This window comes from Contarinia nasturtii, unplaced genomic scaffold (assembly GCF_009176525.2).
Source record: "Contarinia nasturtii isolate CC-2019 unplaced genomic scaffold, AAFC_CNas_1.1 Cnas_scaffold_1964, whole genome shotgun sequence".
In the NCBI taxonomy this organism is placed as follows: domain Eukaryota; kingdom Metazoa; phylum Arthropoda; class Insecta; order Diptera; family Cecidomyiidae; genus Contarinia; species Contarinia nasturtii.
The window spans coordinates 183,363-200,278 of record NW_022199294.1 but is presented as its reverse complement, the minus strand read 5'-3'; the positions used below and the strand labels follow the sequence as shown (position 1 = coordinate 200,278).

Sequence of the window (16,916 nt, the reverse complement as noted above, 5' to 3'; positions counted from 1 at the left end):
TAATTTGTGTATGCGACGGAAATGTTTAATACGACCGCCATAGCAGCGCTCATACAAAAAAAGGAACAATTGGTTCGGTTATTCTCATTTGGTGCCATGCATTTTCGGTTATTCATTGCATTTCGTTGTGCATGCGAAGTGAACGCGGCTTTTGTTTGTTCAGTTCTGTACATTTTTTTATGGATTCTCGTTATGACGCAGAGTCGACACATAAAACCTAATCACTTCGATCAAATGAACCAACTGCACAACGATGTAACGTTTAACATGGCACCAACAAATAAATGCTTGATTCGAATAATTCGTTTCATTTGGCATTGGACTAAATATTTTATTTGGATATCGAGCAATCAAATGCACCAGCATTTACAACGTAGTCGGTTTGAAAAACAGACGGTAATTTGATGATTAAATTGAATCCATATATCGTACGTGTGTCCATATAGCATTTATTCAATATTGATATTTTTTTTATAGAAAAATCGTCGAAAATCAAAACCAAGACATTTGACAGATCATGCGATAGCGCATTAACTTGACCATTTGATGTTTGGCATTTGATTTATGCTCGCATTTATATAGGGATTGCAACGTCAAATATTAAATCGAATCGATGGAAAAATGAAATCATAAAATAACACGATAATTGAATTTTCAAGCTCAGAACACGAAAAAAAATATGAACGAATAAAATATACCATGCAAGGAAATAGTTTTTCCAGTCAATTGTATAATTCGAAGAATTCTTAAATCCAAAAAAATTACTTCAAAATAAAGGAAATTTCCTTCGATTTGTTTTGGCTTCTTTTATACATTTACCTTTTTCAATTGTATTGACTTCACTTGTTCTTCTAAACTTTTTTCTTTTCAATTCAAATTCTCTGTAGTGAATGAATGAAGAAAATAAAAAAAACACCATAGTTTAAATTATCCACTGAATTTTAATCGATGTTTTCACAAATCAACTTAAACACAATAATTTCTATAAAAAAAATAACGATAAATTCGAAATACATACAAAATAATTATGATGGTTAAATTTGCTTAAATCTTAACGTTACGAACGACATATAAAGCCAGCTTATATTATAACTTTTCCAAAGTTTGAGTTTCTAAAAAAATACAGCTAAATTCTTTTAAAAGAATAAAACTCAAATTTACACTTCGATGTCGGATTCATCGTCTGTTGCATTGTGTGTTGATTGTGGTTGTAGCGATGATGTTTTTGGCGAATGTGATGGCAGACTTGAGTTGACTGGGCTCAAACTATGCGGTCGTGGTTGTTCTGGCGGGCTAAGACGTTGCGAAGGTGATGTGCTCGGTAATCGCGATGCGGAATATAAACTGTTTGGTGGACTTAACGGTAAGAAAGCGGCACCAGGAATTTGCGGTACCATTGGCAATGGTCGATGTGGTGCTGCAAACATATTTGGCGCTGCCATTCCATTCATGCTACCTTGAAGAATTTGTTGATAGTAACTTTCAACGGACGATAGGTTTGATGGCGGCATAATCGGATGACCAGCACCTGCCATCATCAATGGATTGCCTGGATACGATGGCATTCCATCCATTTGACCGTATCGTGATGCATAGGCACGTTGATAGGCCGCATAATTGCCCGCTTCAACAAACAATTCCAAACCGACGGCCGTTTGACGCTTCCATTTTGTTCTAAAATCATAAATAATATAACAAAATCGAATTAAGATCAATAAATAATCATAATATAAAGAAAAAGGAATTAGGTTCAAGTTTTTATAGTCAATTTCATTGATAGAAAATCGAATTTATAGCCGTATCGAGCGTGTGATTTTCGAAAATTGAAATGAAATGATGAATGACAACAGCAAAACTGAAGCGGAGAAGAGAAAAGAATGGTTTTAGATCCGGGTATCGGAGTCGATCGAAATATGGAAGTGTCGGAGTTGCAAACAGGTAGAAACAGTAGATGAAAAAGAAACACTCACTATATTGGAAGTCGGTCAAGCAAAAAAGCGATAAAACTTTGAAATAGTGGCAGCGGATTTATACAAAACGATTTATTAATAATATGAATAAAGTGCTAACCATGAGCTTAAACAGAGCGAAAGGTTTTCGGTGCGTTCAGGTAGCGGTAACTTGGTCTTTTATACAAATCATATTTTTTCTCTCTTCTCTCCCTCTCTTTTCTATTTCGAAGTCTTTAATTATGACCATTCGGTCGTTTAAGAGCTTTGTCTTAAAGAAATTAAAATTATTATCTCTACTTCTGGTATTTTATTGTTCCTTTTCAATATGCCCTCTCTGTCTCTCTCTTTTCAATGGCTCGGTTGTGACTTTGCAGCCGCTGGTTTTGTTCCGTTCCCAATCTTCATTTATCTCTAATTATAGCAATAATAAGTAACCGAAACGGACTGAATTTCGAAATGGACACGATGCAATTGTTTGTCCATGCCTATATGAATGTGTAAGGTATATCAATGAAACGAATATCCGGATCGAGTGGCGCCAATACACTTGCACAACATGAACAATATGCACACATCCGAACGGCGCCAAAATTCGAGCAAATATCATTTTTCTTTTGTGAAATTCATCAAAAAAAAATTGTTGCAGAAAAATAATCCAAAATCAAGCAATTATCCTGCCATGTCCGTTTCGTTTATCTATTATAAGTGCGTCAATTGACTATTTTCGCATCAAACCGTCAATCATAGTTAATTATCATTGACCTGTCGAGTAGGTTTGCAACACAGGCGCCCAAACCAACCGAAAAACGTTCCGTAATTTTCGATGTCTCCAGTGCCAAATTTTGTGTACATCAAAATGCGAAATCAGTTGTTTTTTCAGACTTTGTATACCTAGGATCGATGAGAGAAGTGTTTCTGCCAAGTTCGAGTAATCAATCATGCACACATTTCTGGTACTCTTCAAAGTGATCGAAGAATGTTGAAACATCGACAGCAAGTCGACATCGAGAGTTGAAAAAAAAAAAAAGATTCTTTCTTGCCAACAACAAAATGCCTTTTAAACAATGCGTAGCAAATTATAAAACAAATAGGCTTTTGTTGATCTCGAACAGAAAAATTAAGGAGAGAAAAAACAATGCACACAACATGAACTCATGCCAAATATGAAAACAGAGAAAAAAAAAAAGGAACGAAACAAAGGGAATATCAAACATTGCGCACGGCAATTTTCATTTTCAGATAAATGACAACACTGTTGATGATGATGATGAAAGCAAATGTGGTTTGAGGAAAGACCAAAAACGCACAGGAAAAAAAAGGAAGGCTCAAAACATAAATAGATAATCATAATAATAACAGAAATGTGCATTACTTTTTGAGGTAAGAGTCGAGCGCCAGGCGCCACGTCGCATAAATTGTGCATTGCACAGGTAAACAGATGAAAGAGAACGAAAATAGCGACCGAGAAACAAAAACAACGAAATAACATGAAAAGAGAATGAAATTGAGATTTGAGAAAGAGAGAGAAAGAAAAACCTCTGTAAATTCGTACATTAGCCTGTCTAAGAGTTTTTCATAATCTCTATCTAAATAAATAGAGGTGCTTTGAATTGTTTTCGTCGCTGTGTTGCGGTTTGAAGTGCATTCAACAATGGCAATTGCATAAAAGATGAAACTCCCACTCGAAAAAAAAAATCAGCATCCAACCAAAAGAAAATAAAAGAAATTATATTGCCGAAAAAACAACGAGAGAAGGAAGAAGAAGCAGGAGACGAAAGAGAGACAGAGGCAGAGAAAGAGGGATTACATAAATAAATTTCATATCTCTATTGTTGTTTTGTTTGTTAAACTGTCCTTATTAAATGCCATTATATTATTTTATGTCTAAATGATTTTTGGCACCTCAACGCATCTACGCACCTTCGATGCGCTTGCCTGACTCTCTCGCTTTTGGATGCTCTCTGTATCTGATCTTTGTGTCATTTGTTCGTTTGTGTTTCTTTATTATTTGGGCAATCTCACTCTCACGAAATGCGATTACAAAATGGGAAGGAAGAATGCGAAAGGATGTGTGAAGCCAAAGAGAATCCAATAAAATAACGGAAATTTGGTGTGAGAGTGTCACACCTTTTCGTTTATTGTTATCTCTTTTGGTTTTTCGACTTGCAAATGGCATGGTATGCGTGTACATTTTGATGCCATAAACATTTCATCTTAATCGTTTCGTGGGTGGTCAAATAAGAAAATTATTATTTGCATTAAGACCCGCAAATCTCTTTCTCGAATAGCGAAATTATTGTTTATCAGATTTACGACTCAGTCAATCGAATGAGTTTATAATTGAGTTTTTTTCTTCTCGTTTGTCACATTTTGTTGTAAGTGAAAATTGTAATTTCGATTTCATACTGTTATACCAATATTCGTTTGGGCGACAAACGCTTTCACATAACATTTTTTTTTTTTTTGAAGAAATCCGCTCATGCGAAAAACCAAAATGATTTTATTATTTTGTCGCGTCGCGTTTTTGCCGCTGAAAAAGTGAAAGATCCCTCTCATTGCTCATTGGAATTGAGTGTTTTACACACTTTGTGTGTCTAATTTATTGAAATGGTAATGGTGGTGAATAACTTTCGAAGTGGCAGAACGAAATGAACGACCATAGACAAAAAGCGTCGATTTATGAACCCATATTTCGAGAAATTACACTCACCATAGACACGAATTTATGCGAACGCATTCAATAAATGAATGCATGGGCCTGTGTATGTATAAAGTTGAATAGCTTTATCATTTCGTGTTTGCCAAGCGTAAAATATTGTTCGACATTTTGTCGCATTATGCTCGTTATTTTTGCTCTCGACGGTTTGCCCGTAATTGAAAAGGCGTCAATATGAATCATTTAGTTAATACCAATTTGTGCTGCACTGAATCGAAATGCGAATAACAGAATTTGTTGTTGCCACTTTAACCGATAAGCGATACAAAAGTGGCTGACTCATTTCAGCGACTTTTAGTTGGAGGTTGTTTTTTTTTCTTCCAACCACAAGGAAAATCAAACCAAATAAACTAATTTCCATTGAATAACAATTTATTTTGCTCCCACTTGCACAACAAAAGATAATAACCGAACCGAATCACCGCAAAACTACGCATCATAGATTGCCATTGTTCATAATATATTATATTCTCTCATACGTGTGAGCAATCGCGCACGGTCGCGCGCACTCGCACGCTCAATACAATAAATTCCGTAAATCATGTTATTCGAGACAAGAAAAATTGAAACAAAAAAAAAACATAACTGAATTCAGATCACTTACCGTCTATTTTGGAACCATGTTTTCACTTGTGTATCGCTGATGCCCAATTTATTCGCCAATTCCATTCGATCCTGAACGCTCAAATATTTTTGGCGACTGAAACACTTCTCCATACTGTGCAATTGATGGTCAGTGAATGCCGTACGAGCCTTACGCTGTTTTTTATGAATTAATCGATCTGATGGCAATGAGCCACTTCGATTTGATTCATTTAAATCATCATCTTTGCCATCTAGAAAAAAATCACCAAAAAACACACAAATAACATGAAATTTAAGTCGAAAGCACTTTTTTATAAAAATTACCGAAATTTTAGCGAAAGAAATTATTGAAAAAAAAAAAAAAAAAAAAATTTAAAGAACTTTTATGCACATAAAAATGACAGACTTAATTTTTGAAAAAAAAAAAAAACTCAAAAATTGAAATAAAGTAATGTAAACTCACGATTGCTTCCATCAGTGCTGTGTCCATCAACATCATCGGATCCATGAAAATCATCGTCGTCACTGTCACAAAATGTATCTTTTCGCTGGGTTGATTGTATTTTTTCTGGTATCATCATGCCAAAGCCATGGTTCATTGCCGAAAATCGTTCAAGATGTTGTAAATACTGTGATGTTTGCGTTGACGGCGGTATTTTTTCAACGGCAGCAGCCTTCGATAAAATGTCAGTAATCATAAAACTCGGTCGATTAGCAACTAAATTGCGACTTTGTGCTGCATTCATATTGCTATTTTCATTCGATTTTCCATACACTGTCATTTTCAATGTTTATAACTTTATATATTTGCACTTCAATAAATGTTTATGAACGAAACGAACAAAAAAAAAACCGAAGAACGATTTCTTTTCTTCTTTTTTGTGTATTGTGATTGATGAGATCAAGTGTGTGCACGCACAAAATGTTAATGGTTGTAATAAAGACTTAAATCGTGAGAAATAAATGTTTTATTTTTTTTTTATTCGTCCGAAGAATAAATGCGCTATAACATCACCCAACCAATTCTGAACTTATACTGACTAAAGAACGAGCACGAGAGCCGAACGAATGCTACGAACAACGAACTAAATGAAATGATTGCTTTCAATGTGTGCGTTGGATATATGTGCAGCAAAGTAGTGGTGAATTGCCTAGCACGAACACGGCTAACAATAATTCTGCCTCATTCCCCTTGATTCGTTTGCTTTGCGGGACCAGTGTGTGTATCACCAACATACGCATATGCAATACCTATGTATATATGCGTAACATTGTTGTTGTATCGAATCGAGAACATTGCGGCAAAGCAAATATACAAGTGGAATATGGGCTCCGCCTCCAGGGCATCGTATATTTATTAATATATCTATTTACTTGGCATTTATATTCTTCAATGAGTTGTTTGTTTGGCGTAGAATGGGTGTTTGCTGCATGGATTTCTTTTTTCCCTCCATTTCGTTATTTCTATGTAATAAACGCAAACGCACATATATACATAATGCGATAAACGAAAGAAAAGAGATAGAGTCGATTGAAACGCGCACTGCATACTAAATTTTAACGCACGAACCAAACGCGAAATTGATCGAAGCGTTTGGTGCGCGCTGCAATGTTGTATCGTTGATTTCGAACATAATGTTGAATTGCCTTCGAATACCAGATAAGTGGATGGTTAGCTAGTTTTAGTTGCGTTTGTTCTTTTTTTCTCTCCTTGTTGTAACTTCATCGTTTGTCGTTTCGTTTGTTCTTTTCTTTAGTATCGTTTTATTAAATTTTCATCATCGAACAGCGAAACAAGAAGAATATCGAGGGGAGAGAGGAGAGTAAGAGCAAAGAAATCCATCAGAATATTACCCTATAGCACACGGTGAGAGTGTAGACATTGTATTGGACTCTTTTTTTTTCGATGATATTCTTGGAGCGCAAGTGGCGAGTTAATGCTTGTGAGCGATGGCAAACGAGAGGAAGAAGTTACGCCACATCTTCCATCTATATATACAAATATAAAATGCTATTTTTACAGTATTTTCATCTATTCAGAGACTTGGGTTGATATTTCATTTAATGGAAAAGGAAATGGTTGTTTTATGTGGAAAAATTCTATGCATTTGGATAAATATGCGTATCGAGCCATCCGTTTTTCCCTTCTTACTTCCTTCGCTTGTTCTCTTCCATTATGTACCGTTTTGAGATGTTGCTACATTTTTTTTGTTACTCTTTTTGTATTGGATTTTTCTTGGGCTCTTCGATATTGCTCTAGTAATACAGAGACGAATGAAAAAATGTAACCGAGTATAGAAAACTAGTAATGTGAACATTTTGCATGCAACATTAAAATTCAATAAGTAATTTACTTGGAAGAGTCGCGATTCAATCGATAGCAATAACTGTGTATCGATTGATCGACCGACTTCTCGATGAATGCGCATTGACATGACGTTTATTTCATATATTTTTTCCATTAAAAGAGATTTTCACAAAAAAAATTTCGAACAAGAAAATGAGTTTGTCAATTCTTTAATTCGATTTTTTTTTCTGTCTGTAAGAATTTTGCTTGTTAGGTCGGCAAAGCATTAAATTTTTACACTTGAAAGAACGAAGAGAGAGAGAAAAATTGTGTATGTGTAATTGAAGCGCGATAATTCTGAATGACGTTATCACGTGTTCGGAAAATTGCTACATTTTCAACGAGCGAACAAATAATATTTATTTAAAAGGCCATCGTCGTCTCCCTTGACTTTCTGTGAAAAGAGCAATTTTTCGCTGAGCTTACCATTTATAATCGTTTTTTTTAACGCAATTTTTCTCCTCGCCTTTTTTACCGCCACTTTTTTTTTGTTTTCATCCTCATCTTTATTAAGCGTCATAATAGCATAACATGAAATATTTATTTGGGAGACATAAAACACAGCTCAATTCTTCAGTATATGGGATTTTTTCGTGCTGCTCTTTTAGTCTGTAAATCGGTTGATGTGGTGTCACCGAATAAAACATATCTAATCGATCAAAGTAGTCGAATCAAAATAGCATGAATTTGTGCGCGCACAATGAACAAATATAAAATAAATGTTTGCTCTTGAGATTATGAACATAAATACATTGATGTTAACTCAAGCAGTAAACCGCACAATTTTTTTCTTTCACTCTCTCTCCCTCTCTTTCTCTTGACATTTCTTCATGAAACCAAACTCGAATTATGAATGAATAACACCGACTAAACCGTCAAGAAACCACTTGACAAAGTATATGTCATCCAATAAAAAGGACGATAGAACAAGAAAAAAACAGTCAATTTTCGTTTTAATTTTTCGCATCACCCGAGAGATTTTTATGATTTTTTTCGTCTCTCTTCCGTTGCGCATTTTTCTGGAATTTTGTTTCATATTTCGTGTCTCTTTTCCGCATTAACAAATTTCGGCACATAACACGCTCGAAACCAATAAATCAAAACGATTGACATGAAACATACGCCACACAAACACCCAAGGTATGGTATTTTTGCTGATGTTTTTTTTTGTGGCAGAGCACTCATCGTTCGACTTGTCATCGGCTCAAACTGTTGACATAGTATATGAAATAAATAAATGAATAATAATCTGCAACAAATACCGTAACTAATCTACTGCGTACGTCGAATTTAATACACGCATTACGGAAAAATGATGTTTGATACGGTGATTTGGTGCGATGTGTTTGGGCGACGTTATATGTTTTGGAATCGAATTGCATTTGAAGACCAATTCGATTTCGATCACGCGCAACCTTTTTTTGGCTTTTAAAGAGCAATGCCCGCTTTTAGAAAATAGGATATTAATTGCGGTGACACGTGTTGACATTGTGGATATTTCTGATGAATAATAATAAATCTAAACAAGTGCACTGGCAAACAACAACCCCACACACAAATATATACGCTGAAATTGCTGTTAATCAAACTGTAAAAGGATTCAAAACCGATTTCAGCAGGAAATCATAAATGGCCTTTAATTCCCATCAAATAATAAACACTATAAAAAGAATTTATAATGTACATTTAAATCGATGCTTTTTGCGAGCTAATAAATTTCTCACGGCCAATATGAATTGAAACGATTAATGATGAAAGAATCGAGCGAGAGAAAAAAAACCATCTCCCCTTATTCGCAATGAAAATGCAACTTCATTCTACATTTATTGCAATTAAGTCTTGGAAATGCGGCACTTAACAAAATAGTAGCTGAGAATTAAGCCGGCAAAAATGCCTTTAACTTTTGCACAAAAGAATCAAAATTGGATTATAAAGTCAATTCATTCTGCCCAAACAGAATAAATTCACGATAAAGATGTTACTTTTAAGATGAAGTAAACATCAAAAAAAAGTGTAACAATGGCACACAATCAAAAGACGTTAATGTTGACGTTCGAATGACTGATGGCAAATAAAGGATAAAGAAATAAAAATAAAATTTAAAATCAGAAACATTTGAAAACAATGAAATCGCATTATTCTTCCATTCATTTGTGATCGCTTTCGATTTTTATTTCTCGCAACATCAGAATTCTTTTGAATGAAATATAAGCGACTGAAAATTGCAAAGACACAAGTTCAAACGGCCGCATTCAATGTCAACGTAAAAATGATGAATTCATTGATTAATATTTGTGACGGATGCAAAATGTTCGGCCATTTTTTTTCCGCCGACTTTTAATGAATGTTTAGTGGACGGATGATAAGACGATGAAGCGCACGGACAACCGGCAATTTATTATTTTGCCGGAATCTTTTCTTCTCTCGGTTTTGCCAAACAAAACGAAGATTCGCATTTATATAGTGTGTGTTGAACGGTGTGTGTGCATCATCATTGATGAAAGTTTAATGCTTTCGATTCTAAAAGCCCTTTGATTTCATTCGAGAAATTATAAAACGAATTTCTGTCCATAACAAACGATTTTATTTATTATCGAAGAATAATAAAAATTGCAGAAATGTAAAATTACAATCTGCCTGCAGCAATTACGCGTTAAAAAGGAAAATAAATGCTCAACCAACACACACAAATATATTATATAGTTTTTTGTTTCGTCGCCGTCGTTTGTTCAATCCATTTGAATGGACAGCAGATGCAGAGAGACGATGCCAAGCACACAAACGAAAAAGAGATGATTTAATCGAACAAAAGTGCAGCTAAATATTGAACCATAAATGAATGAACGAATGAGTCGCTTCATTTATTTTCTGAAACACACAACTTTAAATCACCGGCTGTTTGATTAAATGAATCAAATATGGACAAAAGGACATAAAAAGACACTCACATTTAATGCACTAAATCGACAATTTTGGTTTCTTCTCTCTGCACAGACAGAATTGGAGGTAACTAATTAGAGACTTAAAAGAGCAATAAGAACATATTGGGTATATATAGATCGCTGAATGAGTCTATGTCAGATGTTTTTACATCAATTTTTTATTGATGAATGACACTTGTCACTCTACGGAAAAATAGTTATTACTTTATGGCCTTTATCAATTTATGCATATTATTACCTCTATTCGTAGTATGTTAATCGCTTTAATTCAATTAATTTCATAATTTACGGCTTTTTGACGATTAAAATATTAATTACAAGTTTTGATCTTCGTTTTCCAAATACCTACTTTGAAAAAAAATCGCAATAAAAATATTCGCCTTTCTAAGAATTAAATGGCATTTTTATTACAAATGATGAAGAAAAAACTAAGCCAAACAGTTGAATATCTTCCAGCACGAAAGATGAGTTGTCGCTGTTACAAAAAAGCCCCTTTTGCTTTAGTCAGTTCATTTCGCAGTCAATTCATTTCGTTCATTCACCACAATGATTTGCGATAATTTCGCATTTTTTTCGTCATTGTCTGCAAAATTGTCGAAAAGGAAGGCAATAAAAGTGTTTTGAAGATGTTTTTATTCCATATGAGACTGAAATAGCAATGATGCATAGAATATATATATGCACATAATTGGGCATTGAAGGTATTTGGTGTGCGTTTTTTTTTAAGTTTTTGTTTTCTCTCGTTGTTTTTTATCGTCTTTCAAAATTGAAATGAATGTAATTTTGTTTAATGGAATGCAACTTATCTGAATTTAAATTGTCTCAATTCAAGCGATTAAAGAGTTTGTATTTTTTGTGCTCGTCATTCGAATTGCGTTGGCCGGATTCATTTCGCGTTTGGTTCGATGTTAAATTAATATAATTACGTATGTTGAACAGAGCAAAATTTCTGCACGTCAAGCAACGAAACGAAAAAAAAAAAAATGAGAACATTTCAAACGAGTTAAAATGGCAGAAATAAAAATGTCGATTTCAAATTAACAAACGCGCAATAAATGTGAAAGACGAGAGCAAGAGAGAGAGAAGGAAACGTTTCATTGGGGCTCTCAGTTCTTGAGTGGTCATTTGAAATGGTAATGCTGGGTCGTTTTGCGCTGAAAGGCGATCAAAAACCGATCAGTTGAAATAAATAAAGCATAAATCGAAACGTCCGCCCATGGAAACAAGCCACACGAGCGGCATTCATTACATTCGTAAATGGCAACGGTACATATATAAAAAAAAATTGCCGTGAATATCGAAATGAAATAAATAAAATGAGAAGCAGATCAAACACACCCAGAAGGTGTTCATTGACTCAAAATTAACCTTAATTCATGACTATAAAGAAAAATTTAGTAATAAATAGAATATCGAGTTAATTTACATTAAATCTAACTTCAAACATGCTCACGCATGTTGATCAGCGAAAAAGCAGATTTGATTTGACAAAAAGCATCAATAAATATACATTGAGATCGCGGGCATTTTGTGGTCGATTACCTTGGCATATCAATAGAAGCGAGAGAACACGCACAAATGCCAAATAACCAAGATAAATATATAATAAAAACGGTGATTCTACAGTAGTTACGAACATGCGGTGAACCAAACAAACCTCACATTTACGTTCGAACAACAATAACATTTCTTAACAATTATGCTTGATTAACGATCTCAAATGCGTACGTTCATTTCTTTCAAATAAATAATAGAGCATTTCGCGCAAATCGTACGTTTCGAGTCGGTGTCTTCTTACTTTTGACATGACAATATGCTGAAGAAATAGGCCTAATAGATGAAATTTCAATGACATTGGAAAATAAATGATGAGGAAAAAATCAAATAAACGAAACACTCAAGAGAAGTAGCAGTGAGTAGCAGTGCAAACAATAGAAAAACCATCAATAGAGAATAGCGTAAGGCTTTTTGGGCGTACGGACGTCAAGTTGGGCAATTTTGAACAATGGTCACGAAATACTGACAGTATTATACTGTATTTTCATACAAAATCGAAAAGTTAACCACAAACATCCAAAAGTCAACAATATCCAAAAAAATCCTCACATTTCTTTCAATTTTTTTACTTATTACAAAAATAGTTGTTCTGTAAAGTCTTATAATACTTCTGGAGGACCAACTCTATAAACCGCTAAAAATGTGTACGAATTAACCACAAAACTGGGCGAAAAAATATATCTTGTGCTTGAACATACATTTATTTAAAGTTATTACATTTTTTGGCAAGGTTATTCTGAAATGAAATATTGATTAACAAACAACTGGCCTATATGAGTAAACATTGCTTTTAAATAAAAAAATTGCTTATTACTTCTTTTCTTTCCACGATGCTCGTATTTTGATTTTGTTTTCTCCATGTCCGTGTTTAATTTTTGTTTTAAGTAGTTCTTTTACGCTGGTGTCCCAAGTTAAAATCGGATCATGACTGGATAAATTATCAAAGTCCCACAATTGAATGGTAATCGGTGCCTTTTTATTTATATTGTCCGGTGTTGTATATGTTTCATTGAAAACCAGATGTTTCTTATCCCAAATGGTTTTTGTTTGATACACCATTTTGTTGTCGATAAAAAGCTTTATATATGAATCGCATGGAGAGGCCATATCGCACCGACTGCCGTCAGCATGGGACGCTGCTGTCGCTTCCACAAAAGTAATTGTCAATTTCCCATATTTTTTAAACGAAACCGTCCATTTCTCAGCCACTTTCGATTGATAAGCCTCTAGATCCTGTTTGAAATTTCTGCGAATTTCCGCTGTAACTTCGCTATCGCCCATTTTTTTCGCATCAAACTGTAAGAGATTGCAATAAATCAAATAAATACTTTTTATTTGTTTCAATTATATGGAGTCGAACTCTATAGAGAAAGAAGTCAAATTAAAGTTGACAGCTCACCTCAGCAAGTGCACATTGTTTGGCTTTTGAAAATAGTGCGTTTAACTCTTTGGCAGTCATTTCTAGATCCTCATTGGAAGTTTTTTCCAGTATTTTTCTTTCAAATACCATTCGAATTTCGGCGATAATTTTTCCATTATATAAATTGGCCTTTTCCTACGGTGATTTTACATAATTTTAATTAAATTTTCAATTGAAATCAATGAATTGATATCGATTGTAAAAAATGCTTACCACAAATATATTTCGTGTATTATTATTTTCTTTTTGGTACGCTTGGAATTTAATTTCAATGGCATTGTCAAGTTTTTGTAGGTAGGTCGATTTCAGTTCATCAGTGCCCAACTTCCGTTTATTCTGGAACTACTCAAAATTTGAGGAATAAAAGTTTGAAATTTTATATTCAAATGAAATAATCTAAAAATAAAGATGAGTCCATTACCATTTCAAATGATTCATTTTTGGCCTTTGTGTGGATGTCAAGCAGCTCTGATTCTTTGAAATATGGATGGACTTTATCGAAACTGTCTCGCATTGATTCGGTGTAAAGACTTAGAGAATCGTTGTACAGAATCAAAATACTCGTTTCAGCTATAGCCTATTTTAAATGAAAAATGATTTACATTTCCTGAAAACTCCAACTGATTTGTTTATACATACATCAATGACAGTTTTCGGCGATGGCAATGTTCCTCCATTAAAAATATTGGAATAAGTTTGCACATATTTCAATAGATCGCGTGCTCTAACTTTGCGGCCATCAATTTCTTTAACAACGAGATTTTTGGGATCGAACAAAGTGGACACCAACTCTTTGACGTACTTCTTAAAACTCGGGTCAATTTGTTTTAAGTCGCCTGTAAAATTTTGCTGTCTTGAGACCGCCATTCCTGGATGTGGCATTAAAAATGCGTCAATTTTATTAAAACTCGACCGAATCCTCTTCACTAATTCTTTCGTTTCGGTGGTTTGCTCTTCGTCTCCATTCATTAAATCGTTAATAAGTTTTTCATCTTGCCAGCCGTATGAATTTTCATACGGAAATGGCCAATCGCGAATGATGAAAAGCAACGATTGAAATGGTTTTTCCTCCAGTTGCTCCAGTGCCAATCGAGCGTATTCAGTGAATAAATCCAAATATTGCAAACTATCACCTTGAATTTGTTCCTTTATATTGTAACATTGAACCGACGATAGCATCATACTCAATGCAAACGTTTGGGTATAATCTTGCACATTACTCCGACCATCAAATATACCCTGAGTGTCTAGAACTATGATGGCCACTTTATCGCCGTTATCAAAATCGTGCGTATACACATCCGACCACATCCAAATTCCAGTTGTTTCGATCTTTTTACCACCGCGCCATTTGAAACCACTTACTACACTATTATTCATATTTTCACCCATCCAATCGGTGACATCGTGCTTTTTATACTGTTAAATTAAAAGATGGATATCAAAGTGATGGACACCAGGAAAAAAATTCAATTTGTTACCTGCGCATCAAGATATCGTATGAAAAAGTTGAGCAAAAAACTTTTTCCCTTGCGATATGCACCAGCAATTGAAACGACCACAACGTGTCGATCTTTTATGTCATCTGCTTCGAGAATTGGTTTTAAATCTTCCAACTGTAGTTGCAGCGTATGATTAACGGGCCTTATAATTTGGATGGGACCTGCCACCGAATCGGAATCTTCAGCTGCAACATTGCGAATTAGGCCAACGGAGATTGACACAATAACAACTAGTACAAAGGTTGATTTCATGTTGGTATAACACTTTTTGTATCACTGAAATGCCGATTGTAGTATTTAAACGGCTGTATTGATACTTCTTAGTTATCAATTAATGATAGTCACAGTGGTTTTTTTTAAAGAATTGCTATAAAAAACAAGCATAGAGTTACAAAATTGGACACTATAGAACGAACTGAAAAATTATAATCACTTTATATGGCCAAAACGATGACACAATTTATTGCACAAATTTTGCACATAAAACTTAATTTAACTGAACAACGAAAATGTTTTCTCTTTAATCGTCGAAAAGTGAGTGAATACAAATATGCACCATAAGCGAACTGAAACTACACGGAATTGTATGTAAATGCAATAACACTGATGAATTATGACTCTTCCATTGAAACCAACACTTCAATACAAACTAACCATTCCAATGTGGCGCTCGTCACAATCAACACATATTCGTTACAAAAAATTTCAAATTTATTATCGATAAAAAAAATTGTTGAATTGAAATTGTTCAAAAGCGAGTCAAGTTTATATTATGTTTATATGACAATGAATACAATAACAAAAACAGAAGCCAAGTGTAATTTTTTATATTATTGACTTGAAGAACGGAAAAAGTTAAAAATAAATTGTGTCAATTTTGGTCGTTGTTCCCCTTAGAATTGCTGAATTGTATGAAATACTACTACCGTAGTAAATTTAGCTTTCATTTCAATAATAAAACATCAACATTCACATTGTAAATGATTTTTTAAATTAAAAACAAACAATGAAATCGTTATTACAAGCCTATGTCAAATAAATTTTTTGTCGTGGATTGAAGAAAGGCACCTCTTTGATTCAAACCGTTCTCAGTGCTGTTTTCAATTTATTTTTATTTTGTCGATCCGACGTTTAGTTCAGCGACACTGTATTTGACTGTAACCGCCCTAGTATCGATCGATGAGAGACATTCCTCAAGAAATGGATAATTTTGAAAACTTTGCATCAAACATATCTTGACAATGAGTATTTAAATCGACTATTCAAAAAAATCTACAGAGTAATAAAAAAAATGTCCAATCGATAAGGATTTTAAAAAGCATTTCATTTTCTATGCGATATAATCACTTGTCATCTATTATTAAAACGATGACAATATGCTCTTGAGCCTGTAAAATGATAAAAAGTCAACAATCACTGAGTCATTAAACCATATCAGTGACATAGATTTGTGAATGTTTCAAATTGACCTATCATGATAGGTGCACATGTTTGTTGGTAGGCAATTATTTAAAATGACGTTTGTTATTTAATGTAGATTACTTTCCGTCGAGAGTATTTTAAATATTTTGTACGTGCTTTGAGATGTGAGGTCGGGTTTTTGTTTGCAATATGATTGGTTGCCATTATGTGGGGATTTTCCATTAAATTACTTTCCAAAGAACAAGATCATTCTTGTCCATTCGAATGTCTGGCAAGTATTTAATCCCACGGATTTTCTGGGTCCGGTACACGTTGGCCTTTGACTGGACAAAAGGTTTAACTCATAAAATGCTTTTCATTCAGTCAAGTGGCTAACTTATTGCTTTTTCAAAATGGTTTTATTGCCACATTTTCCGAACTCAAGTCTCGGCAACATCATTAGAATACATGAAGTGGGCTTTTTTTCCTCCATT

The 16,916-nt window shown here is 34.2% G+C and overlaps 2 protein-coding genes across 3 annotated transcripts; both read right to left on the bottom strand.

Annotated features, from left to right (window-relative positions):
• Positions 1–921: 921 nt before the first annotated feature.
• On the bottom strand, positions 922–6,273 carry LOC116347559 (homeobox protein B-H1-like). The gene is made up of 3 exons (XM_031778195.1): positions 5,717–6,273; positions 5,273–5,504; positions 922–1,674 (listed from the first exon to the last, which is right to left on the bottom strand). Exons 1-3 carry the CDS (start codon positions 6,033–6,035, stop codon positions 1,158–1,160), a joined length of 1,068 nt encoding a protein of 355 aa, XP_031634055.1. The 5' UTR covers positions 6,036–6,273; the 3' UTR covers positions 922–1,157.
• Positions 6,274–12,826: 6,553 nt separating this feature from the next.
• LOC116347596 (atlastin-like) lies at positions 12,827–15,535 on the bottom strand. Of its 2 annotated transcripts, XM_031778257.1 has the most exons (7): positions 15,455–15,535; positions 15,001–15,388; positions 14,159–14,938; positions 13,941–14,096; positions 13,733–13,861; positions 13,499–13,654; positions 12,827–13,395 (listed from the first exon to the last, which is right to left on the bottom strand). In XM_031778257.1, the coding sequence occupies exons 2-7, from the start codon at positions 15,271–15,273 to the stop codon at positions 12,910–12,912; spliced, it is 1,980 nt and encodes a 659-aa protein (XP_031634117.1). In that variant the 5' UTR covers positions 15,274–15,388; positions 15,455–15,535; the 3' UTR covers positions 12,827–12,909. The 2 variants fall into 2 exon arrangements, with proteins under 2 accessions (XP_031634117.1, XP_031634116.1); XM_031778256.1 differs by having other exon boundaries at positions 15,001–15,526.
• Between the last annotated feature and the right edge of the window lie 1,381 nt (positions 15,536–16,916).